Raw genomic sequence first — 24,873 nt, 5'->3', positions numbered from 1 at the left:
TGCCGACGACAATAAGCAGATAGACCTTTTAACAAATAAGTAGTTATGTATTTGTGTGATGTGGAGGCTCTACATGTTCAGTTTAGTCGTTTTTACTCTTGTGTAAAAGTGCAATTTGGTTTAGTCTGTGCATGTGAGCGAGGAATCGTGGCAAGGCAGAGCTTCTTCACTTAATAGTTTCTTCACAACAAGAAGCTTGTAACTTTTTCTCAATGATTTAGTGTTTTTCCCTCAACAGTGTAGGTACAGGATATAAAAACACTCGCAAACCAGGATAAAAAGAAAAGCTTGTTTGCTTGTTTAAATAAAGACATGAAACAAAGAAGGTTGAATCCTGGGGTGCTAAATTAAGGGTTGCAACTTTGGAATTGCCTGAAGACAGAAAGTGTCTGGGGAAATCTAAGATCCATCTCGCCCGATGCCGAGGGAACGCTGCGCATGTTACTTTCAACATGATGCAAATGCTGTGCAGCAGCATCTGCTCTAAATTTATCTGGGAAAACACACATTTTGGTCCAAGCCAGTGAAAGAAAATACTTTCAAAATCAATTTTTCCTCATTAATTCTGAATAAGAACAGATTCTCCACAGAGAGCCCAGTGTTACACTTTTCTAATCTCCACACCTTCCCCTTTTATCCCTTTTACCATCCTCGCTTTTCATTATTCATCTTTCGGTACTCCCTCGCTGAACTCTGTCACTTCTGGAGCTTTCTGCTACATTGTGCTGTTTTTAGCTCCACGGCACTGAGTGTGGAAACCAAGCAAAAGTAACTGTAAAGGAGAGAATCACTGAGGTGATTCATCATCTAGGGAATGGCAGCATATGTAGCAGACTGTAGAGTGACCTGATGCCCTGTGTGGGCTTGATGGGAGGCTTTATATGTTCAATGTAACTAAGCTGTGTGGTCTGAAAACCTTCAATTATTACAGACGCAACTGAGAGTCAGGCAAAAAGAAGAGTAGGAGGGTGCAGCCTCTGTGGTCCTGCTGTGGACTCACTGCAAAGCGGGTGAGGATGTACGCTCCTGCTCCAACACCGATGCCAATCACGCTGTTGACCCTGTGGAGAAACCACCGGTTACCGTGGGGCTGGAGAGATATAATCAATTCATGCACATACATCACATCACTGATGAGCTGTCAGCAGGGGGCCACTCACTTCAGCTGAGTCATCACCGAGGGCAGCATCTCAGCCAACTCGTCCATTGTCGGGTAGCGGTACCTGGAGACAGATGACGCATGTTGAGTCCATGTAAGCAAAAAGGAAAGCTACAGATCCCTGTGTGTGCGAATCAATCGGAGAAATTAAGTTCATCATAAATTGAAATACTTGAGGAAATCAACTACTGGATTGGAGGGTGAATGTGTTTCCATTAGCAAATGAACCACCAGCTCACTTCCCATTTCATCGAAATGAACTGTACTGAAATGAATGTGTTCCAATTCATCAGTGCATGCAGATCCAGTCTGAGACTCACCCGGTGGGGAAGGGAGGTGCACTCTCCTGCTGGCCGGGTGCATCAACATGAACCACTGCAAAGTGCTGGGTGATCTCCTGCATGTCCTCATAGTTGAACAAGGTGTTGAAGCAAGACTTGTCTGAAAAGGTGCAAACACATACGGGACGGACATGTAATGTCAGAGCTCAAACTCTGTCGAGGAGTGTTCGGTGTTTGTTGAGCTTCTTTTTGGCTGACTCACGGTTGAGGCCGATGTCGTGATAGGTGAGGATGACAGGTCTGTTGCCCTTGGGAACGCCTCTCATTGTCACATGGAGAACGCCATGGGGAGTCTCAATGTCATGCTCCTGCGGACAAAATGAGGAAGAAATAGTCCGGCACCAATGAAATAATGTGTTGAATGTAGAGACATAAGACAGTCACACCGGCATTGCCAGTGTTGCCATATTTAAAAGATAATTCTGGCTTTATGTGATGGATGGTGCTGCCGTTGGATCACATATTTCCTTCAATAAGATGAACCTGATCAGTGCAGTTCACTTCTCTCAGCTTGTCACACTAAGCAACGTAAACAAGGAAGCTGCAGCGTAAAACAATCCCCCCCGCCCCCTCCCCAACACACACACACACACACACACACACACACACACACACACACACACACACACACACACACACACACACACACACACACACACACATTTAGCATACACTAATAACTTTTTGTACATTTGCTAAAGAGCTCTTTGCTGAATTTTGAACTGTTGAGAAAAAATGATCACAATGTCAATGCTAGTTATGACAAATGACGGGGAGCGGAGCGAGGTCGTCGGACTACCCAGCATGCCTTCTTCCTCGTAACCTTTCAGAATAAGGCAGTCAAATTTAACAGGCCTCAGTGATGGGTAGAAACAAGATGCAGTTTTGGAACATTTGAATGAAGACGGAAAAGATATATATATATATATATATAAAAAAAAAAAAGGCTGCGATTCAAAACTAGGCGAAAAGGTGGTATTTACGGCTGTCACAATCAGTAATTGACCTAATTATGTTATTGAATGTTTACGTTGAAGACTGTGTGAAACAGTCCGAGTGAGAGGGCACACCCTGAAATTCCTACATGGGCCCCTGACAGCCTCTGAGCCTGAGCACAGATAGCTACACCATTACTGGGAATCATATCTTTGAGCATGCTCACTAATGTCTCCGTGACACATTAATAATCACTCGAGAAAGAAAAAGCAAACACGGGACAAACTACACAGTCTAAGTTCATAGTAAAGGAAGGAATGTCACTAGAAACAGCAGTAAGTTGACCAGTAGAATGTTATGTAAAATACTGTGTGGGATTTTTCTCATTAAATGAACATAATCTCCACCAAGCTAAATTGAGTAATTACTATCGTACTGAGTATTTCCATCAAAGCTTCCAGGAGACACATAAACCCAACAGTAAACACTCGCTGACCAGCACAACATTTGAGAATTGAGGATGCAAAGCATGCACCTCTTGTCTCTGCCACACATTCCCCGTGCCCTTGGACAAACAAAGCACTAAATGGGCTGTCTGCAAAACCTTCTCTTCATCGCGGGGGAATAAGTCTTTTTATTCACGGGTCTTAAAACTCACAGCAGCTTTTGCAAGCATGACTCTGCAAAAACGGCAGCATCATTGGGTTTTGCCAAATGTCTTTGCAGTAAAAAAAAAAAAAAAAAAAAATACACCCATTGAAATTCAAAGAGCTCACAGGAGCTTCGTTCTCTCCTTCGTTTCAGAATGAGAATTTCTTTCTCTATCGGACACCGGGAAGCCCCACATTTGTACTTCACAGAGCTTCTGTGGAGGAAACATTAAAAGGCTTCAAGGTAATTTTAGATGACACTTCTTTTGACTAAAAGATGCAGGGCTGTGATGAAGATAAATGGGGGAAATAGTTCACTTATGGGATTCAGAGAGGTTAGGGGACGACAAAGAGAAACTATAAATAATATTGCAAAGCCAGACTCTCGACTTCCCCCGGATTCATCATTTTAAAATCACCCAAACAAACACACATACTTCCCAAGGTCAGCTTGATTTGGTGCTGCAAACAACACCCTGCAGGACGTAGCAACGTGCATATATGTGTGTGTTGTGCACAGAACGGCAGGTGGGAGGGATCCGCGTGCCCACTGGTCATCAATAATAAAGAGAGTGAGCCTGAGCGGACGAGAGACACAGGTTATGGCTGATGGAAGACGGATCTCTGCTGCTTGCATTCGGCTGATGGATATGTGTCACAATCTCTTCAGAGGAGATCAAGGTTAATTTTCAAGGACAAGTCTGCGGTAATTTGCATCTGCAATTTATAATGGACACATCGAAACAAGAACAAAACCGCTCATGCTGTGAGCAACGGAATGAGATATTTTCATTCGAGTGGGAGTTGGTACAGAGATTAGCCTGTCGCACAAAAACAGGAAAACTATGTGCACAAAAACGGCATAAAGACATCCTTGTTGCCTTCTAGATATGATGTGCTATAATCTACAGCCTCAGAATATAACCTCCATTCTTGAGATGGAACAAATCCTGAGGAAAGTCTTGTGCTGATGGAAGCCTTGAGCTGATTTGAGGCCTGTTCACAGATAATGAAATTATTCTTTAATCTCGACGTTGTGAGGTGGCAGGACAACCAGCTATAGAGCAAAGGCAAACTCTTTCCATTGCTGTGTTGCAGCACACTTTTCATTTTTAGACAAGGACAGTCAAGGACACTCGGTGGAAAAAAGAGCAGCGTTCCTCTAAGAAACAAGGCAAATATACTGTTTCAAATGCTGGCCTCCTGTCATGTGTCTGTGCACTGTACATGCGCCAGAAAAAGGAGGTATGTACACCCTTCCAGTGACGGGAAATAAAAATGTAGATGGAACATCAGTGGGAAAAAGAGAATGAAGAGGAGAAAGATAGAACAAGAGATAGAGAAAGTCTGAAAAGTGGATGAGAGGAAATAGAGCGTGAAAGCAGACAGTGACAGAGAGAGAGAGAGAGAGAGAGAGAGAGAGAGAGACAGGGCTGTCCTGTATGACTAACAGAAGGGTGTGCCCTAAAACAGAAGGGGTGCATCACTTTAATTCATCCTGCCTTTCCTGCCTTGTCCGAGCACAAAGAAATATAGAAAATAATGAAGAAAGGGGCTGTGCAAAGGGAGTGAAGGAGAGGACCTCCTGTCTGCCCATTTAGCTGTTGGCATACTTCTAAAGCTGTATTGATCTGCTTCTCGTCATTTCTTTTCTCACACAAACACACACACACACACACATGTTTGGGTCTATATGTACACACAGCAGCATGAGAGGAAAACAGGCATGGGGCGGGGCTGCTAGTCTGGACAGCTCGAGGCGAAAAAAAAGAAGAGCACTGCAATGGCCTCAACCCTTCCCCCCTTTAATATAGTCATGACGGCTGGTAGTTGGACACAAAGTGTGTGTAGGTGTTTGGGGGGATAAAACAGGAATATTGAGCAAAGGTTTGTGCGTTGAGGAAGAGGGGGTTCAGGAGGTTTGTGGGTGCCGTGGAGGGAGGCAAGGATTTATTTTTGGTTACAAAGAAAGAAGGTGAGAGAGGTAGGCTATGGTGAAAAAAAAACAAAAAAACAGAGCACTATGTCATGCTTGTCCTCTTCCTGCAACCCCTCGGTGATCAATTCCTCCTCGCCCCTCACTGCCTGCAGTACGTGTGTGTCATCGAAGCGGTGGGTTGAAACTACGAACTCAAGGTCTCTGCAGGGAGGCTAAGGAGCCGCTACAGGGGTTTTGGTGTGTTGTTCCCACAGAGTTTGTGTGTGTGTGTGTGTGTGTGTGTGTGTGTGTGTGTGTGTGTGTGTGTGTGTGTGTGTGTGTGTGTGTGTGTGTGTGTGTGTGTGTGTGTGTGTGTGTTTTCAGTGACAACAGACGAAAGAACACAACGCATGCGCCATGCAACATTCACATCTATCCATGGACTACTGGACAACACATGTATCCCTGAAGTTATGGATACACGCAAACAAACACGTTTCAGATACACAGCTACCAACAGCCCTACTGATAGACAGCTATAGATTGACAGGCAGACGTTCTGTCAGCTGCAGATTCGGAGACACTTGAGCATTACACACATGCATCTTTAATATCATCACATTAAACTGCACCACTCCTCCCCCTCCCTCCCGCCCTCCCTCCCCACTGCCGAGCATGTTTAGGCTGTGCAGACTGCACACATGGGCACTCTGTGACCTGTGGGTGCACGCGAACACACACTCACACACTGAACAAATGTCCGCCCCAGAACAGCAGCTGCTCAGAAAGAAAAAGCCCCAGCAAGCAAGCCAGGAGAGACCCCACCAGCCATTCAAATCCCATAGTCGGCTGCTGTCACCTTGTCTTTGAAGAAACTGCACAACAACACCCCTAATTTGAACCATAACCTCTCTGCTGCAAGGACCAAGGCAGGAGTGTCAAGTCAGGCAAGACACATTTGTCACTCACCACTTCATTTCCAGCGTATGCAATCTGGTCCAGGTCCAGAATAGCTGACATGTTTTTCCCACACAGGAGAGGAGTGTGTTATGCTATGTGCGAGTGTGTGCTGGGCAGCTTTGAAGATCTCCAAGAGGAGGAGGAAGAGGAGGAGGAAGAGGAGGAGGAGGGAGCTTTGGTAGGAAATGAGGGATGTAGGGTGAGGCAGCTATAGCAGCAGCGCCAAAGAAGAAAGAGAGGAAGAGAGGGAGGAGAAAGACACAGCAGAGGGAGTGAGCAGGAGATGGGTAAATAACCTGAATGAAAGCAGAAGAGGGGGGGTGGATAAGATGCAGAGAGAACAAGAGAGAGACAGAAACAAGAGGTGGGAAAGAGAGCAGGAAAAGAGACAGAGGGGGAGGAGAGTGAGACTGCAGTTTGTGCTTGGTAGTCACAGCGCGTCAGTACATGCAGCCACCGCTGCATCTAATTGGATTGCGGAGGGTCAGGTGGGTAAAGGGAGAGGGTGGGGCTTAGAGGGGAATAAAGAGGAGGAGGAGGAGGAGGAGATGGGATGGGATGGGATGGTATCGTGTAAGAGGGGTGATGGGGTGCAAAGGATGCAGAGGCAGTCCAGGAAAATGGGCAGGGTGTTGACGTCACGCTCAGACATTGATAAGGAGGAGAGGAGAGGAGAGGAGAGGAGAGGAGAGGAGAGGAGAGGAGAGGAGAGGAGAGGAGAGGAGAGGAGAGGAGAGGAGAGGAGAGGAGAGGAGAGGAGAGGAGAGGAGAGGAGAGGAAGCTGACTTTCACAGTTCACCCTGGGCTGTTTTCTGCATCAGCAAAATGGCTGCTCGTCACCAAGACTCGATTAAAAAAACGTCTCACTTTTGCATTACGTTTGTAAAAGAGAACAATCGAAATGACTTCAGCATCAAAATACGAAATATCTCAGTTTGAACGGACGTAATCAGACCCACTTAATAACTGCCAAATGCTGGAGTGAGTCACTCAGCAAGACGAGCGTACACTGGGACTTACAACAGCAATAGCTTTGCTGGAAGTGTAGCCTCTTCTACAACACCTTTTAATGATGTAAATCTTCTTGCAATACTCAAGTATTCATTTCACTATCGACCTTTAACAAATAACCCTCCTCATGTTGCAGGCTTCTGAGAAGAAGAAAAAAAAAAAGGTACTTTATAAACTTTTTCTCCACAATCACAACCGTACACCATCAGGATCTATGTCCTCTAAACGTCCCGCTGAGTCACTTGATCCACATAGTTTATTGATCTCTCCTTTTCTACTCTCATCTGTCATCTGCACGACTGCGAGCATTGCAGGGTGACACACCTTAGTTTGAGACGGGCTGCTCTGTGTAGCCAATGGCAAACATGTGGAGAGCACAGTGTCGGTGGGATTACAAGGATGAGGTGTGTTTTATTGGTTGGTCAGTGGCGCAGCATGTTTGGCTGTAAACTGCTGTTTCTCCACATTTTCCCCGTCCTAACCCACAGACGGTGCCAGTGGCACACATGTCGTGTCTGCGCATTTAACAACTAAACGCTTGTAATCCACACTGAACCAATCCAGTACAACATACAGAAACAATATGATGCTATCAATGCGTAGACCAATATTACATTTTTATGATTTGAAGTTTGAACACCAGCCTTTCTAACCAGATTGGTGATTAATTGTATATACACTAATGTTCAGTCATTTATGCCACATTTATGATTTACATACAATTGGTCACTTTGCTCATGGAGGCGAGGTGTGTGACCGAGCACATATGCCCTCAACAAAGCCAGTGTTTCTTTGTGTCCTGCACTGAGTCATCAAGTGTCTCAGCAGGGCTCTGCAGTCTGAGGAGTCGTACAGGCACACGGTGACGCCCTGGTCTGCATTGATGTTCAACTCTGCCTCAACATTTCCCAAAGGAAGGGTCTGATTTCAACATCAACAGCTCAGGCAGACATTTTGTATTAAACTGTCTATCATGTGACATGACATGACATGACATGACATGACATGACATGACATGACATTTTTATCCTTTTCTGAGATGGTGATAACTATACATAGTTGGATTATTTAATTTTTCTGTGGTGCTTTAGCGTCCCTAAAGGACACAACAAGGAAAGCAAAGCAGACTGAGGAAAGAAATCACACAAAAGAAAACGCCTCTAGCCACAAAATGAACAGGCTTATGGCGCCCCCTGCTGACCTTAATGAGAAAGTGAGGATTTTAAAAAAGCCAGAGACACGATTTCACAGTCTGAATAGTGACACAATGATACAAGGTCAGGAGAAAAGATAATAACAAAACTGAATATAGCCATGAAAGGTCACACCTAATGAGTAATACTGAAAAGTCAACGTGGAAACTGCTTTGAAAAACAAACTGATCCTCACATATAGCGACAATACATAATAATATCACCTACAAAGACTGCTGGGACACCGTCGCACCATCAACTCTATTTTTAAAGTGTACAGTCAGCCATTTCCGTGAAGGAGCCCAGTGTTCTTAAGTATGCACTTTGAAACAGTGGAGGTCCCGTGGGTTCCAGGAGGCTGACTCACATCTGCCTTCTCTCCACGCAGTGACATGAGCAGGACATCACTCCTTTAGGTTCTTGTGTCTGACCCCATCCTCACCACCACCCTCACCACCACCACTGCCCTCCTCGTGCAGGTGCCCATGGCTAAGACGTGACTGCTGCAGTACCTGTGGACAGCCTGTGGTGGGAGCTTTAGCAGCAGGAGCAGAGCAGCTGGATTTGTCCTCCAGCTGCAAGAAAGTCACAGCTCAGATGGTGCAGCGGCAGATTCATGGAGGTCTGATGCTGAAGCCTTGTACTGTGTGTGGGCTGCTTCTCTCCTTGTATTACTACACTGTGTGACAGGCATGAAATTGATACTGTCAGTATCATGACCAACAAAAGCCTGCAGCAAGAAAGTAGCCTATAAATTGTATCTAACTGTTAAACAGCTGGCAGGCTAGCACATGGACTCAGAAGTATACATTCAGTGAGAAATTATCTATTACAACCCTGTTGAAATGTATATATATATATATATATATATATATATGTGTGTGTGTGTGTGTGTGTGTGTGTGTGTGTGTGTGTGTGTGTGTGTGTGTGTGTGTGTGTGTGTGTCTCTCGACAAAATTCCTTGAGACTGTATGTGACCGGTTAGGTCAAAATGGCTGCCGTGGAAATAAGGTCAAACTAACTTAAGTCTGCTTTCATACCACTGACACAAATTCTTTCTGTGACTTACAACTGCATGACGCCAACTGACTCACGAAAAGGTGAGTGGGAGGAAATATCACAGGGGGAATGTGAGCAGCTGACTGAGCGCAGCATCATATGAATGCAAATGTATTAATAATAGTGCAGACAGGATTGGATGTTGGGGAGCATGGAGCATGCCTGCTCCAGCTAACATGCTTACTCTCCTCCCCTGCCTGCATCAGCTATATTTAGCTCTGGTGGGATGGTGGAAGCAGGCCTTACTGCAGAAAGTGAGAGAGGGATGAAAGTTTTAACCCTTCGCAGCCATGATGCCCATTAAAACACAGCACAGAGATTTGCTGGTGGGAAGTCACTCCTCCTCATGCAGGAGACTTCTTGCAAGAAAAGGCAAACGGCTCACGAGGCAGAGGGCTATTATTCTCATTCCCCGTGCAAATATACCATCAAAGGAAAAAAAAATCTGGAACAGTCCCACTCAAGGCCAACAATTGTTTCTCCTGAATGATAATTATTCCTACATTATCACATAAAAAGACTTGGCTATAACTGAAATACTTATTGTGGACAGGAAAGCTCACCAACGCTACAAACATACTGTTGAAGACGCTGCCAGAGTCAAACTCTATCCATCACAAAGCCAGAGACAAGAGAACCATCTCTACACCGCTCACAAACACTTATTTTCGTTGTTTTGTGGCATGAAATGAAGAACTCTGTGCAAAAATGACCCACTGTGCTGCTGGAGACACCAGGTAAGCATTTACAGGCCGTCTACAGCTGGCGAAAAGCAGTGCCAAGCACAACACAAGTGTCTATACTAGTTAGAACACTAGTTCTTGCACCCATCTGAGTACCTATGGTCATGTTGGTCTTAAAATGAGATGTGTTCAGGTGCATTGCTATTTTAAAGCAGCTGAAAACGACTCGCCAACAAAAGCCTAGTATTCAGTCAATGGTGCAGTATTTTACTGTGACTTTAAGGGTGCATTAATAAAAGAGTAAAATTCACCTAGAAACGCAGGTGCACAAAGTGAGTACACTGACCCTGCAATGCACACAGGAACATGCAGTAACGTTACAAAAAGAAAAGCTGCATCAATCTTCTCAATCTGTGCACCAGAAAAACTGTATCCTCTGCAGAGATGTGTTCTTTCCTGCTACTTGGAAAATCCGCCGCGATAAAAGCGATTTGCCAAAGGTGCAAGTGCACTTGGAATTTAAAGGAAATGATCGAACCACGATCCCCATTAAAATAGAGTCCCTCGAACTGCCATATTAAGGTTGAGGATGTGTGGATATACGAGGGCCGATGCAGCAGTGAGCCAGGCGAAGTGTTTTGTGATGCAGACGCTTTTCAAGAAGGGCAAAACGTTACTGTCCAGGAGTGAAGGTGCATCAGGTCAGGAGTGCAACAAGGTGGGTTTTCTTTGACATTTCCTGGGTTGAGCACTGTGAATTCGTCCCCATCACATTGTCAACACTATCAACACCAAGTTCTGAACTTTTTGATTGCCCCTCGTATGAATCTAGCTGGATCAACCTCACAGGAGTAGTTTTCTGATTTTAATAATCTGATTTTACTGTCCCTCATCAAAGCCTGTTTTTAAAAATGGGTCCCAACGAGCTCCTTAATATTCTTCCTATAAAGTGTAATCTGAATTGCCTTAACTCCACTAAATAGGCCGCTAATGTGAATGTATTGGGTTTTCATATCAGTGCAAACCATCCACAGTCCACAAACAGAAAAGTACTGACACAGATTCAACATGTATTCGTACTGATTTCAGGGTCATCCCTCAAAAAAACAACCTACCAGGAATAATGAAATTACATTTTGCAGTTAATACATCCATCTTGAGTATATAAATAGTTGAGTACTCGTGCACAACATATTCTTGTTCCGCATTATTCTAAATATAGACTCAGTATTCTTGTGCTTTCTCACTTACTTGTACAATGGATTGAGCCAAAACTGCACTCAAAAATATACAAGATGATTTTTGAAGGGACCTCTGCACTTCCCCCACAGACACACAGATGCACATTAGCAACAGTAACAGATGGTCAATCAACAGGGGGGAGAAGAACTATTGCTTTTACGGTCAGCTTGAGCAAGGACAAACTTGGAGAGTGAGCTGGGCAAAACAACATGAAATGACCTCATTGCTTTATCCATAAAAAAAACAAAAAAATCACATTATCTGCGTGTGATGCGAGGTCAAATTTGGTGAAGAACAATGTTCAGATGCAGAGCGAGCAAACGGGGGTTCAGCAGCAGGGGGCTGAGAATGAGGCCATGTCCCAATGCCCCCCAAACCTCTCTCATGAGCACAACAGCAACTCCTCTAATCACAGCACAACAAAAGCAGCCGAGAGCAAAACTCACCTGGCAGTCGAAATCCTGAAAGTTGCGTGCATTCTGCAAGACAAGGAAAAGAGGAGAGTTCAAATGTACCTTCGAATCATAGATGCCATATTTCTTGTCTAAAACCATAAATAGCTCTTATTGTATTTGCATAAAACTCTTACGGAGATTCATTCATTGCAGATGGTGGCTTGGATTTGTTCATCGTACATAATTCCTGAAGTATAATAGGTGAACAAAGTGGCAGTGGCAGTAATGGGTTATATAATGCATATGCTATGCTATACAAGGGAAGAACTGATAGCAGTTGGAAGTAAACGCGCATTAATGTGCGCGTGTTACAGCTGAGTGTGACTAAACATGATATTGTTTTTGGTGCAGCTGATTTTGAGGATAGCAAACAGAAAAGACTCATGCTTAAATCAACATCAATAATACTTTAGTTTAACTGTATGAAAGTGAAAATCTTTGCCGCATTCAACATAACTGATGGTGCACCGCTTCAGTTATTTGTCTGTATTGGTCCACTCCGGAGGCAGCAGGAAGCCACAGAGTAGGTGGGCAGAGAAGTGAGAGTGGGCAGCAGACGACAGAGACGATTCTTGTGGGATTCAGTTGTCTGCAAAACCAGTACGGTGCGTACAGGTTTAGAGGCGGACGGAGGCTAAAACACTGTCCTCCATTTCTTTCTACTGACTTACAGTAGCAATGCAGCAGGAATCGGGGTAAAATCCTGTTTCTAACCAAAGTCTATGCTCTTCTATTAATGAAATGCATTTCTCAGATACTGATGTAAAGATGTAAAGGGTTGATGATGGATGAAGAAAAGTGCTTATTCTGGGTTATTTATGAGAGAAGGCAACAGTTTTAGGAGGTCATTACCGCTGGGTTTAGTATGTTTAAAGTCTATCTACAATGAATCTTCATCCCAATCAGCTGAACAGAGTGTTGACTTGTTTTTAATAAATTAGCAGCTTCTCCCGCATAATCTGATGCGAGAGATGCAGCTCTGTTTACATTGATGAGACAAAATATTATTCCATAACAGCCCGACTCCCGCTGCATGGACTACACGGGGTCAGTGAAGCTGCCCTGTGGTATCAGGCACCAAGATGTCTGCTGAAGATCCTTTTAAGTCCTGTAAGTGTCGAGTTGCAGTTGTCCAGGATCAAACACATCCTGACACCCTACCGCTGGTTCATGGTTCGTCACTCAGAACATGACCGGGAGCACCCGGCAAGCTCTGGAGTTTTGGTGACAACTCCGTCGTCTGGCCATAAATATGCGCTGCTTCTTTTAGTCGGCCGAAACATCTCTCCCACATCTAATGAGTTAACTACAAGAACTAAGTGTTCACTTTCCTTATATAACCGAATTTAATGAGCACCATTCATACAAGTTTATAAACATTATTAGCGTAATCTGAGTGGTCATCATTTTCTGGCTCCTCAGTGTATATGTATTATTTGTTGTTGAGACAACTGTTGCACTAGAAACTGAGCTAATTATAAATTTTTCTTAATTTATCCTCACGTGTATGCTCTGCTTAAACCACCCACAATTATATTATAGGTGGCTTAAAAAAGTGTCACACGTTCGTAACCTTACTGTTGTTATGGTTACTTTGCTGCTGCTGACAGTGCTCAGTGTTTCCTCTTAGCTTTCTGCATGATCAGTGTGATCATGTATTGTCAGTATTGTCAACCTTGTTATCATCACTTCTACACTGGTTAAAAAAAAAAAGAGGTTCCTCTTTCATCACAGTTATCATATCTTCATCTCCATCTGCTTTGGAGACTCCTGGTTGATCTCCTAAATGAGCTGGCCACTAGGTGGAGTGAGAGGTCAGTGCCAGTCTCCTCCTTTCCGTCTGACATGGAGAACAGTTCTCATTCTTTAGAGCCACCACTGACGTGACGCAATCCCCTCGTTACCCGACACATCAACCCTCACTCCTCCTCTAAGGCACTACACCCTCCTGACTGTCTGTCAGTTGCCTTGGGGAAGAACAAAACACCCGCGTGTCCTCAGATCCACTCTCTTTCTAATCAGTTAGTCAGCTGTTAACATAAAGATGAGAAAGGGGAAGAGACCAGATGAGGACAGGAAGAGCTTTGATCTGCCATTTGGGTGTTTTTTTACCTCCATACTGTCTTCTGCTTTTGCCTTCGCTCACTTGCTACAATCTTTCAAGCTCTCAGAAATAAAAGAGATGAGTTTCTTCCAGCTTCTCCTTTGATCTCTGCTCTCCCCCTTCTCTTTTCCTGTCTTGCCTCATTCTATCTACAGGCCCCCCCGCCCCCTTTTTTTTCTTTTTCTTTTTGGGCAGATATGAATAATTCACTTTGATGAATGGGACTGCAGAGTGTGCATGCCTACAGTATTAGTGTATGTATTTGCTTGGAAGTACCATAGTGGGTGCTCATTCATTCACAGGGCACACGGTTCACTGTGTGTGTGTGTGTGTGTGTGTGTGTGTGTGTGTGTGTGTGTGTGTGTGTGTGTGTGTGTGTGTGTGTGTGTGTGTGTGTGTGTGTGTGTGTGTGTGTGTGTGTGTGTGTGGTTATACCGATGCGTTCAGGTGTGCAGCTGTAGGCTCGTTGCCTCAGCAGATTCTGTTTGTCTTGTTCTCATCACAACTCACCTTATTGGTCAGCAGTGGCTTGATCTCAGTCAACTGTACATCCTGCAGCTCGTCCATCTTCTTGTCTGGTCACTCTAAACCACTCTGTACGGCAAGAAAGAGAACAATGTTATACTCACTAACAATAAGTGAGAGCAGATAGGCAAGCAAAACTGTACATAGTAGAAAGAGCACTGTATCGACCAACAGCCCTGCTGGCAAAAAAACATGCCGATCAAGACACAGGAAGCGTCAGCTGACATTATGTCTCTCTTTCTACTTTTTGAAATGATTGAATAAAGTCATCAGAGCTGGGAGAACGTGACTGAATTCATACACAACTAATGTTTAATAGCAGCTCTGTTCTAATGATTGTTTTCATTATTATATATTGACTCATAGCTTGATTAATTGTCAATAAAGTATGAGAAAACAGTTGAAAAATGTCAATCACAATTTTCCGAAGTCCAAGGTGCCATATTCAGTGTCTTCATTTTGTCTTACTAATACAGCGTTAAAGGTGTCTCTCTCGATGTTTGGGGTTCCTTGCCTTTTTGACTCCAAATATGCAAACTGTGATACATGAGAAAACAAGAGCTGGGGATCGAGGATTGAGGGTGTTTCATCCTTTCTTAAGGTGGTGTGCAAACATGCACACACACACAAAGATGGATCAGACCAGGTTTAACAAGAAGCTATAAAGCCCACCTCATTTGTTTTCCCCTTGAAGCCAGCCATTTGTCCCTGCGCATAATCACTGAACACGGACACAGACACAAAACTAAATTGTGCCCTTCCCCCACGTTCTCTGAAATGTTACCTCTTTGGCCTTGCCTGTTTGCACAAGGTGAGTACAGGAAGTTGTATTGAATTACCAGGCTGTGCCCAGGAGTGTGGCTCGTGTTGCAAATAACAGCAGATGGAGCCTCTGCCTCTTCTAGGTCAAAGCTTTCAACTAGAAGGCAAAGCCAAATCAGCCTGCACTGTATGACAAAGAGCATTCATATAGAAAGATAGCATTTATCTGAACAAATGCAGAGAACACGAACAGAAACCAGCAAGAAGTTTGGGTAAATGTAATTGGCAGAGGACTAGCCAACTGCAGCAAAGCCTACAAACACTTCCTGGGTCAGAGCCAACCCTCCTGGAACGACCTTGAGCTGCTGGTATCAGATGACCTTCAGGCTGGTTAGTGAGGAGTCGAACAGCCAGCGTACAGCGGGAGACACCAGCAACGATGACGTCACGTCACGTCTCTTTTCCCAGCAGTTTCATTCACTGATTACCTGACGAACGCTCTGAACAGACATCTGCCTGTTGACGCAGGATTCGGGTCAGGGGTCATCCTGCTATGGCAACAGTTTGCGGCTTCCTTGGGAACAAATAGGGAAGCAGATGCACGATCCTCAAATTACATAAATCAGTCCAGAAAAAAAAAAATAGAGAAACATCCAGTGTTGGAAGTATTCAGGGACCACAAATGGGGAGTGAAAACATGCCCGGCAAAATCCCTGCTGACAAATCCGGCTCAAGGGTGGAACAAAATAATATTTAGACAACTGAGCAAGGCAAAAAGAAAAACAAATACTCTGCATGCTTGAGCAGATTGAGCTCATTGGCCGGATCAATCCAACACTTCCTCAGGCTGTCACAGAAAGTGGGATGGAGGTAAAGACTGCTGTAATTGTAGCAGACTAGCCGGGTGATTGAGGTGTTAACGGGGACCGGGGGGGTCAAGGTGAGCTTAAACTGACAGACTGACTGACTGGCTTTCACAGCTCAACCCAACTGACCTCTTACACTGGGTTACCCGGGCAACTAACAACCCTATACCCTCTCACTGTGCCGTTGTCCCTTTGGTTCCCACCTGAAAGACAGATGTGTCCCCCGGGGGCCACGCTGAGCTCACAGCCCCTTAACCCAGCATCAAATCACCTGAGAGAACACCAGATCACAATAGAAACATCCAGCCCACATCACCACCGCTACCTGCCAATTCCATGCCTGCGCTACCGTTCAGCATTCACAGCTGTTGCCATAGAGACAAAACTGGTTGCTGATGTTTATTCTAAGCTGGGATAGACCCCTGGGACAGATGTGAGGCACGGAAACAAGGGGAATAGATAGTGGTAGAAATGACTGCGGCTGAAAAACATGTTTTGAGCTCCGCTTTATTAATTCTATTTACATTACCCCTGACAGTCGAAAGGACTCAAATAAAATATATATACTATCTAGATATGATAGCAAAGCTTAGTGTAATTGCTACAGAAAAGTACTCCCAGATGATAACAACACATTTCCATTTGCAATCTGTGCAGCTTGCAGGGTTTGTCCCACATTCACACCATATCATTAACATGGAAGAGGATGGAAGATGACGGGGGAAAGATTGACAGAGCAGATGACACAGAACAAGACCCTCCGGCCTCGACAGTAGTTGTGGCGGATTGCTCTCACAAATAGCCTCCCTGACACTGGATTGTGTTTTACTCAGCACGTCCAGCCTGAAGATGAGTAACACAAGATTACATGCTGGCTCTCACACATGATTTCTCTCATGTGCTCTTCAGGTCCATTTCCCATGTATGGTGTGTTGCTGCCAGGGGAGGAGCCTCATCTCAGCGCTAAATATCATGCCACGCAGCGAGGGGTGAGGGGGATGTGCTGAATGAACAAACAAATGGAAACAAATTATGTCAAAAGAAAAAAACACGAGGGTTTTTCTATGCAGTAAAGGTCAGCTTTTACTAGTGTCAACGGTGCCTCTGGGAGACCGGGAGCTTTCCAATTGTGGCACGATGACTTTCCGAAAGAATTGCAAAGACGTGCTGAAATCTGTAATAAATGGATAACATATTTAGCATTGCTCCCTCTCTCCTCTCCGGTTGGCAAGCACTGCTGCTTATTTCAAAGACAGCATCTTACTACATGCCTAATACTGCGAGCAGAGAGAAGATGAGCCGTTACCTCAACACTGAGGTGCAGGCGCCTTAATACATGCATACATGGCCATGGAGGCGTTTGCCAAAACACCTACTTTAGATACATCCTTTCTCTGCCAAAAAAAAGCAGCCCTGTAGCTGTAGCTGCCATGTCAGCACAGGGCCCTGAGTGATTGATAAGCACATCCTTTACTCCTCCTACCACTTTTCCTCTCTTCCTCCTCTTCCTCCTCCTCCATTTGCACTCTCTCCAACTGTCTTTGTCTATTCATCTCCACCTCACCTTTGGCGGTCAGGATGTCTAAGCAGGCTTCATGATGGACGACTGAGAGCCCAGCTGTGACGCTGACCGCCCTTTTAGCCCCTTCAATTAACCCTCTTTCCTGTTTATCACCATGGCAACCGCGGCTTCAAATTTACTCCTCGTCATCACCATTCATGTCACGGCCACACTTTGAGTCTGACCTCTGTGCCATCAGGTTGACCGAGGTGAACGTAACCATGATAACCTCATATTAACCTACCTGTGGGTCTCTGAGGACCCTGAATCAGTCGTCAGGCTTGCTGCCATGGTGATACACCGGAGAGCTGAAATCCTGTCCACACATCGTGGCCCACTGCAGTGGGAACAGGATTACAGCAGATATGGTGGAAGGTGGAGTGACGGCCAGCAACTCTAACACATCTAACCCTGATACAATTACACTTCATTGGAACTGTAAACCAGGACAGGTTCAGCCTGATGATCCATTACAAGAGGTTTTTAAAAACAAATTCAGTTCAACAGTAAAAAAAAAAAGCATCCTATAATATTTGTCCTTGTGTGTTGTTTGACCCCAACACAGAGATCCCCAAATTTCTTCATTTTGAATGCTTATGGTTTATTGATAACTTTAACTTCAGACGATCCCTTAATGCTGATCAAGCTCTACTTGAAGTGAAGTTATTTTGCGATATGCAAAAGGGTTTCTTGCTTGAAAGCAGAATGAAGATGAATGTTTTAATGCTCTGAAAGTTCACGCAGAAAACCTTTTCAGCCTGCTAAAACATCTTATGGATGATTGAGGTGGACATGTTTTTTAACACACACGCACAAATGTGTTTCTGTCAACTATGAATTATAAAAAAAAAAATTGTTGTACTTTCCCCTAAGAGAAATATGGAATCACTTACTGACAGAGATAGAATTTAGTCAGTACTGAAACAGGCAATGAGCACAAACTAAGAAAAAGAGATATCTGCACAGTTAGTGCAGGATATTAGTTTAATTTAAGCTTTCAGTCTGTCAGATCTTCATCAGAGCATACAAGGTTCAAGGACGGGCAGGTAAAAGTAACCAAAAACATATACCAATCAGGAAGCATCTTATAATATTAACAATATTAATAATAACATTTTTCATAACAGACATGGGGCTCTGAAAGATATCAGCCTTGAGTCATTGTAAATCAGAGACCCCAAAATCTATACAAAAAAAACCCCAAGTATCTCTAAATGATAGAGCAACAATAGATGGAGCAGCTATGGAAGGATATTGTATCAGACTAGAGCCATAATGAGCTGTAGATCCAAATAAAAAAAGAAACACCCCAGAAAACAGCATAGCAATCATATCATTACGAGTTGACAAATACCATCCAAATATCATGTGTCCATCATAATATCCAGCTCTTGATTTGGGCCACGGCTATTTACCATTACCGACTCCTTTCCAGTGACGGGGGGTAGTGTCATCTGCCTGTCTGCTCTCTCTGGGAGCCAAATTATTCTAATGACAGTTCAATCAGAGAGGAACACAAGCATGTCTGTGCTCAACTGAAGCCTCAGCACTCAGTCAACACTTCATGAAGCTTCAAACCACAACAGCAAACAGGCCAGCACAAATTCCAGAGACGCTAGCCTCCTGCCAACCCTTACGACAGCCGAACATCTATGACTGCTCCTCTTTATGTGCAGGAGTGGTTTGTTGTCAGGGCTGCAAACAAGTGTAAACAACTTCCCCCCCGAAAGGTCACCAGTGTAGCGATGCTGCGGCGTCAGACTGGGAAACTTTTCCAGGGGCACGTCACTAGAAATTTCTTTATCCTCCAACTTTTCGTAACCAGGCCAAGCCCGTGTTTACAGTTCTCAGTCTGAAGCGGCAACAACCTGCACCAGAGTAAAGCTAATGGACTGTGACAAGGCTCAGTTCCAGATTACTGCTCTAACCTGGGTCGTTTGGTAAGAGCATTAGACGAGGAAAATCCATTTGTTTGGCATTTCAGCCCCCCAACCTCCTCCTCTTGTCAGGTCAATAACAAGACAGGTGATAAAAAGAATAGCTTCATCTGATTCTCTTCTGTTCAGTCCTAGAGGCGAGGGGTAAGACCTGCGAGGACATCTGATCTGGAGAATGCGGTTTTGTTCCTACAGCACTCAGCATCCCCTGCTGATACGAATGCAAACACACAGATGAACGTGCACGGGGACCAGCATGCACACACATTCGCGCACACACCTCCCCAGCTTCACGTCTACTTAATTAAATGACAGCTTGCTCTCCTGAGGCTCCATCACACTCCTTACAGCTTAAATGATTCTCCTGATACAAGCTGACAGAACATTTTCTTCTTCTTTTGACAATGTAACAAAAACCTACTCTGATATCTTTCTCTGATATCTTTCTCTGATATCTTTCTCGGGATTCAGTCAAAAAGATCTATTCTTATCCAATATGCTAAATCCAAATGTGGAACAACAACACCCACTTATGGTTTTGAATCTAAACTGAGACATAATCCTGCACAGGTATGAGATTACATATTATGGATGTATACACATTGATACGTACAGATGATCACTGGATAGTAAAGACAAAAAGAAAACTATGATCCACTAAATCTACCAGAGACAAAGAAATCTACCACCTCCTTGTTTAATCCTCCCAGGATTAAAAGGGTGAAATAAATGTTAAATATATCATTACTATAATTGACTCGCCCCTTTTTGCAAAAACGGAATGTGAAGGCAGACTGACTCAATCATTACTACATTTAATATCCTGAGCCTGCATCTATTTGAGAAGGAAATCCCACACTGACCGTCCGTGTCTTGAATGTTTCTGTGTGTGTGTGTGTGTGTGTGTGTGTGTGTGTGTGTGTGTGTGTGTGTGTGTGTGTGTGTGTGTGTGTGTGTGTGTGTGTGTGTGTGCGTGCGCAAAAGCTTGGCTCATTGGCAAAGATGCTCATTGGCACACAGCAGCCACTGCTACAGATCTGTGTGCCAAAGAGGGGGCCTTCCCTCCACTCATCCAAACCCTGACCTCCATACACAGATTGGGAACAGCCTCTGATGCACTCACAAATAGACATCCATGTAAACAGGCACCTAAACTCCGTATATGGACACACACTGTGTAAGACAGATTAATGCACACCCACCCACAGTAACACATACTGTGTACACATTCATGCACATTCCTGATCCTGCCGGGCCACTGAGAGCAAGACCCCTCTCATTACTCTAGGGCTTTTAAAGAATTACATTATTCCTTGAGGGGCCGCTCTATCTGCTAATGGTCTTATGAGATTAAAGAGCAGCATTTGGCTGTATTGATTTATAACATCACCTCTATTGGCATCATCAGCATGCTTCACCTCTTATATGAAGACGCGCACAGCCAGAGAAAACCTTTGAGGATGTCTGACTGGCTTCCTAAATGGAGAGCTATGGTTTGTAAAAATGAGTGCCCTAATACAGACCCAGAAACCAACAGTAATATTTTCCATTGCTGAAGTGATGATTCAGACCAGCAAACTGGAAACTCAATTTCTCCATCATGCCTGTAACAGAAAAGGAAGTGCGTGTAACTGTTATGGATTCAAGCGTTTGTGAGGGCAGCTGGGATGCGAGTCGGCCCTCTAATGTCCCTCCGTCCTCAGTACATTTCACTATACAGCCTCCAAAGTTATTTTGGTCTTCATGCATAAATAAAGACATAGTCCATGCACTAAGTTGCATATCAGTTTTAAGTAAGTCTTATTGGTCAGTGTGTTTTCGTCTTGTATAGCCAGAATTGTCTCCACCAGACAAGGCTGGTGAATGATCTGGCTGCATCCACATATAATTCTCTTATTTGTATTTCTTTGAATCATCACAAATATCCTGGGCGGCACTAAGCCCTAGCATTCGCATGTTTATACCAACACATTACATCCAGTGAGTCAGACCAGTGACTGCGTCTCCATTACTATGACCACAGACTGCAAACTAAACCTAGTGTGACAAAGGAAAAACATACAAAGCTTGTTGAAGACTTATTTTTAAAGTGAAAATGGCCACAACAGCAACAGTACAGTAACGTGTTCAGGTTGACCCTCACAGATGTTTTCACTTATATTGCCCGAGAAAGATGAAACAATTTATTGTGACTTTGGGTCACAATGTCCACTTTACAAAAGACAAGAGACACCTGTCGCTACATTACAGGTTCTTAAGTGGAGCGGATAGAACACACATTGCATTTATTCTATGTTTGCCACAAATACACAGATGAATGATGTTTTTCATCTTTCCTTTGGCTCTGCAAGGCACCGACCCGGCCGCTCCTTTCAAACATGATAAACAGTCTCAATAGAGAAGGGCATTGCAGACAGCAATTTCAATAGCCGAAGCTACATGACACACAGCACCAATAAATCAATATGCACTGGAATATACAGGTCTATCACAAAGGAAAGCATTGCGGGAGGATGGGTCGGAAGGAATAAAACATATTATCACTACTAAGGGTGGGTCGCCAAGACACAGATGAGTCTTGATAAATGTGCTGTGATGGATCGGAGAGGTGTAAACCCGGCTGAATGAGTCCCCTCTGGCTGAGCTCCCGCTGGTATCTGGCTATAAATAAGACTGAATGGCCAGCCCTGTCGGCCCTGTTCTCAGTGGTACTAATAGAGTACCTGCCCCTGCCCTGCCCTGCTCTGCTCTGCTACGCTAGGCTAGCTGCCACTCAGTCTGTGGGGATTTCCTCCGCCGTGCTCAGTTGCGCAGAGAGAGCACAGACAAAGGCAAAGTGCGAGAGAGATCCTGTGTGTGTGGATGTGTTCTGGATACCAGCTGGTTGACGTGTGCGGGAGAACAAGAGCCTCCATGACAGCGGAGTCCTGCTGGAGGCTCAGCGGGATCTGCAGACCGCGGACAGGCTGACCGAAGGGCAGCTGTGGAGGCGGCAGCGAGACCATTTGTAGCCCGGACACTAACTTGCTCAGACACGCGCGTACACGCACCAACCGCAACAGTTCAACAAGCTGGGTAGAAACATGAGATACTGCTTCCATAAAACATTAACAGAGCGCAGAGACATGAGAGCCATTGTGCCCAGAGGCAGTAAAGACCAGTGCTTTTGAATACACAGAATCAGGACATGTCTCGGCACGTTTCAGTGTATGAATCAGCGCTAAGAGCCTGTTGCCTCACAGGAACACAGGAACACAGGAACACAGGAGCACAGCCTCTGTTAATAGAGTTACGCATGTGGTCAGCTTGGCTTTCACAAAGACTGATTACTGACAATTCAATCTCCCGGAGAAACACAGAGGTGGCTCCTCTGGCGCCTTCCCTTTGCAAAAGCTCGCTGTGGAGGTCGGCGGTGTCCTTGGCAACCACAGGTCGGTGTGTGGGGGGGGCCTTAAATCATCAGCAGCTCAGCTGGTGGCGCTGCTGAAATCGAATGACCTTTTTCACCATCATTTAGATAAAGTCACTCTCCCCTCATCACAACAACCAACGCAACTTGGGAGGATTTACCAGTCGGCCTGGCTTCCACTCAGCTTTCAGGGGCTCAAACAGCTGTCATTAACTTTCAATCCAGCAATAGAGCATCAAATGCATCATAAAAAAAAAGGGCAGACAATTATTCTCATCCTAATATGTATCAGCATTATATATACACACACACACACACACAGCATGTGTATAAGTCAGTCACGACTCGTACAGCGCTGCACACACACACTCAGCAGAGACCAAATCCTTTCAAAGTAAAATTCCAGCATTTCAAGAGCGGGTGTTTGTATCGGCTCTGTCTGAATTTAACTACTTTTAGCATTAACAGCCGGAGGGGGAGGGTCACCGAACAACTGGGGCATATGCTCCGTCATAATAACAACCGCTGAAGCATTTCACTTTCCTGGGTGTTCCCGAGATCATAAAGGCAGCCGAGGATGAAATCACACATGCGCTGCACAGCCTATAGAGAGACACTGTAACGACAGCATGCTTTAAATCAACAGAGGCGCTCGGTCCTGACCGCACCACTGTCGTGCCCATAATGACGTTAAAGCACACCCTCTCGTTTAATGTTGCTTAATCATGTGAAATTCAATTCCAATCATACATTTCCATTGAGGCGGAGGGATATTGCTAGTGATGAGCAGGGTGTGCTGTTATGCTGATTTGAGCACGTTCTAAATGTTCACTTGACCAATCAGATCTCTGGGTCGGAGCTACGTGTTGATCAATTCAGATTGGATACAGTTTCTAAAGGAAATAGAAAAGGGTTGATGCGATGGGAATTTGTGCCATTACGAAAATGTACGTGCGGGTGTTAAGAAATATACGATCCTAAATGAACAGCAGACAGGTCGGAGGATTCAGGGGTCCAGCTTGGCTTGTATCCAAAACTTCGGATCAACAAGCTTACCACCTGTGCTCTGCCTCTCCTCATCCTCATGATGTTGATAAAGACGATGGAGACGGACAGAGCCCTCCCTCCAACAGGGGTGTGATCCAGCCGATAGGAGCGTCTAAAAAGAAATGCGTGGACACTGCTGCCTCACACAAGCCAGCAAGATAACAACTGTCTCGGATGGTCTGTCACCTATTAGTTTACTATAAGGAAGCTAAAAACAGATGGGACGGGCACAGATTGGTAGCCGTCTGAATTTAGGCCGCGGTTGAGGGAAATATAAGAGGTTACCTGGAACAGAAGTATACATACAGTACAATACATAATCAGCTGTTCCTGCAGAGCTTGTGCTGTAACTCGTGGACCGGTGCAGCTTAAATTTCAGATACAGTTGAGTTACAAAAACACAGCAGCAGAGCTACGGAACAAAAGGGTGAGTCTGAGTAAAAGAGACACAATACAGTGTTTACATCATTCTCGTGACCATGATTTTCTCAAAAACAAATGTGTCTGCTGTGCATGTTTGGGATCATACGACTAAAAATCGATAGTAGCGTGAAACAAGAATGCGCTGTTGACATTTCAAATTAAGAGAAGAAGTCACAGTAAATGACCATGTCTGGCGCAGGTTGTTTTGCCCTCCGGGCTGGCGAAGGAAGAGACACGGTAATGCTGAGGTAGAAAGTGAACACAAGGCAGACTGACTGTCAGCACGGTGGCTTAATTACTGTCTCCATCTCTCCAGTGAGTGTTATTCCCTGACATTCATCCCTGCCATTGCTGTGAGAAATCCTCTTCTACACAAGAGCATTGCTCACTTTTTATGTATTCTGTAATCCCTGTAATACATCAAGTGTAAATTGTAATCCCAGCTAAAAGGCACCTTAATAGTGTCATTTCTTAATACTGACATTCATTTTTATTTTGCACGTACAGTGTTGATGCGATGTAAAGTCCTGAGTTGTTGCATTCAGCAGCCTTTGTTTTCACTCTGGTGAGTTTGTTTGAATTCCTTTGAGTGGTGAATCCCACCACAGCTTTAAGGAATAAATAAGTGTGGC

At 44.5% G+C, this 24,873-nt stretch overlaps 1 protein-coding gene across 5 annotated transcripts in view; it reads right to left on the bottom strand.

Moving 5' to 3' along the window:
- The window catches only part of ndrg3a (ndrg family member 3a), a 33,033-nt gene that overhangs the window by 5,893 nt on the left and 2,267 nt on the right, over positions 1-24,873 (bottom strand). For 4 of the 5 annotated variants that reach the window (XM_069713715.1, XM_069713707.1, XM_069713731.1 and 1 more), the window contains exons 2-7: positions 14,222-14,305; positions 11,599-11,631; positions 1,703-1,808; positions 1,480-1,600; positions 1,161-1,223; positions 1,001-1,061 (exon numbers count right to left, since the gene is read on the bottom strand). In XM_069713715.1, coding sequence (XP_069569816.1) covers positions 1,001-1,061; positions 1,161-1,223; positions 1,480-1,600; positions 1,703-1,808; positions 11,599-11,631; positions 14,222-14,278 — 441 coding nt within the window. In that variant the 5' untranslated portion in view covers positions 14,279-14,305. Of the gene's footprint in view, positions 1-1,000; positions 1,062-1,160; positions 1,224-1,479; positions 1,601-1,702; positions 1,809-5,973; positions 6,362-11,598; positions 11,632-14,221; positions 14,306-24,873 lie in introns of those variants that run through there. The other variant, XM_069713723.1, reaches the window with a different exon arrangement.

The sequence above is a fragment of the Brachyistius frenatus genome, unplaced genomic scaffold, assembly GCF_029030835.1.
Source record: "Brachyistius frenatus isolate BFR_SWC_R1_liver_20210118 unplaced genomic scaffold, ASM2903083v1 Contig_4, whole genome shotgun sequence".
Taxonomy (NCBI): domain Eukaryota; kingdom Metazoa; phylum Chordata; class Actinopteri; family Embiotocidae; genus Brachyistius; species Brachyistius frenatus.
Note: the sequence above shows the minus strand (reverse complement) of the source record. Positions and strands in the feature narration are given on the sequence as shown.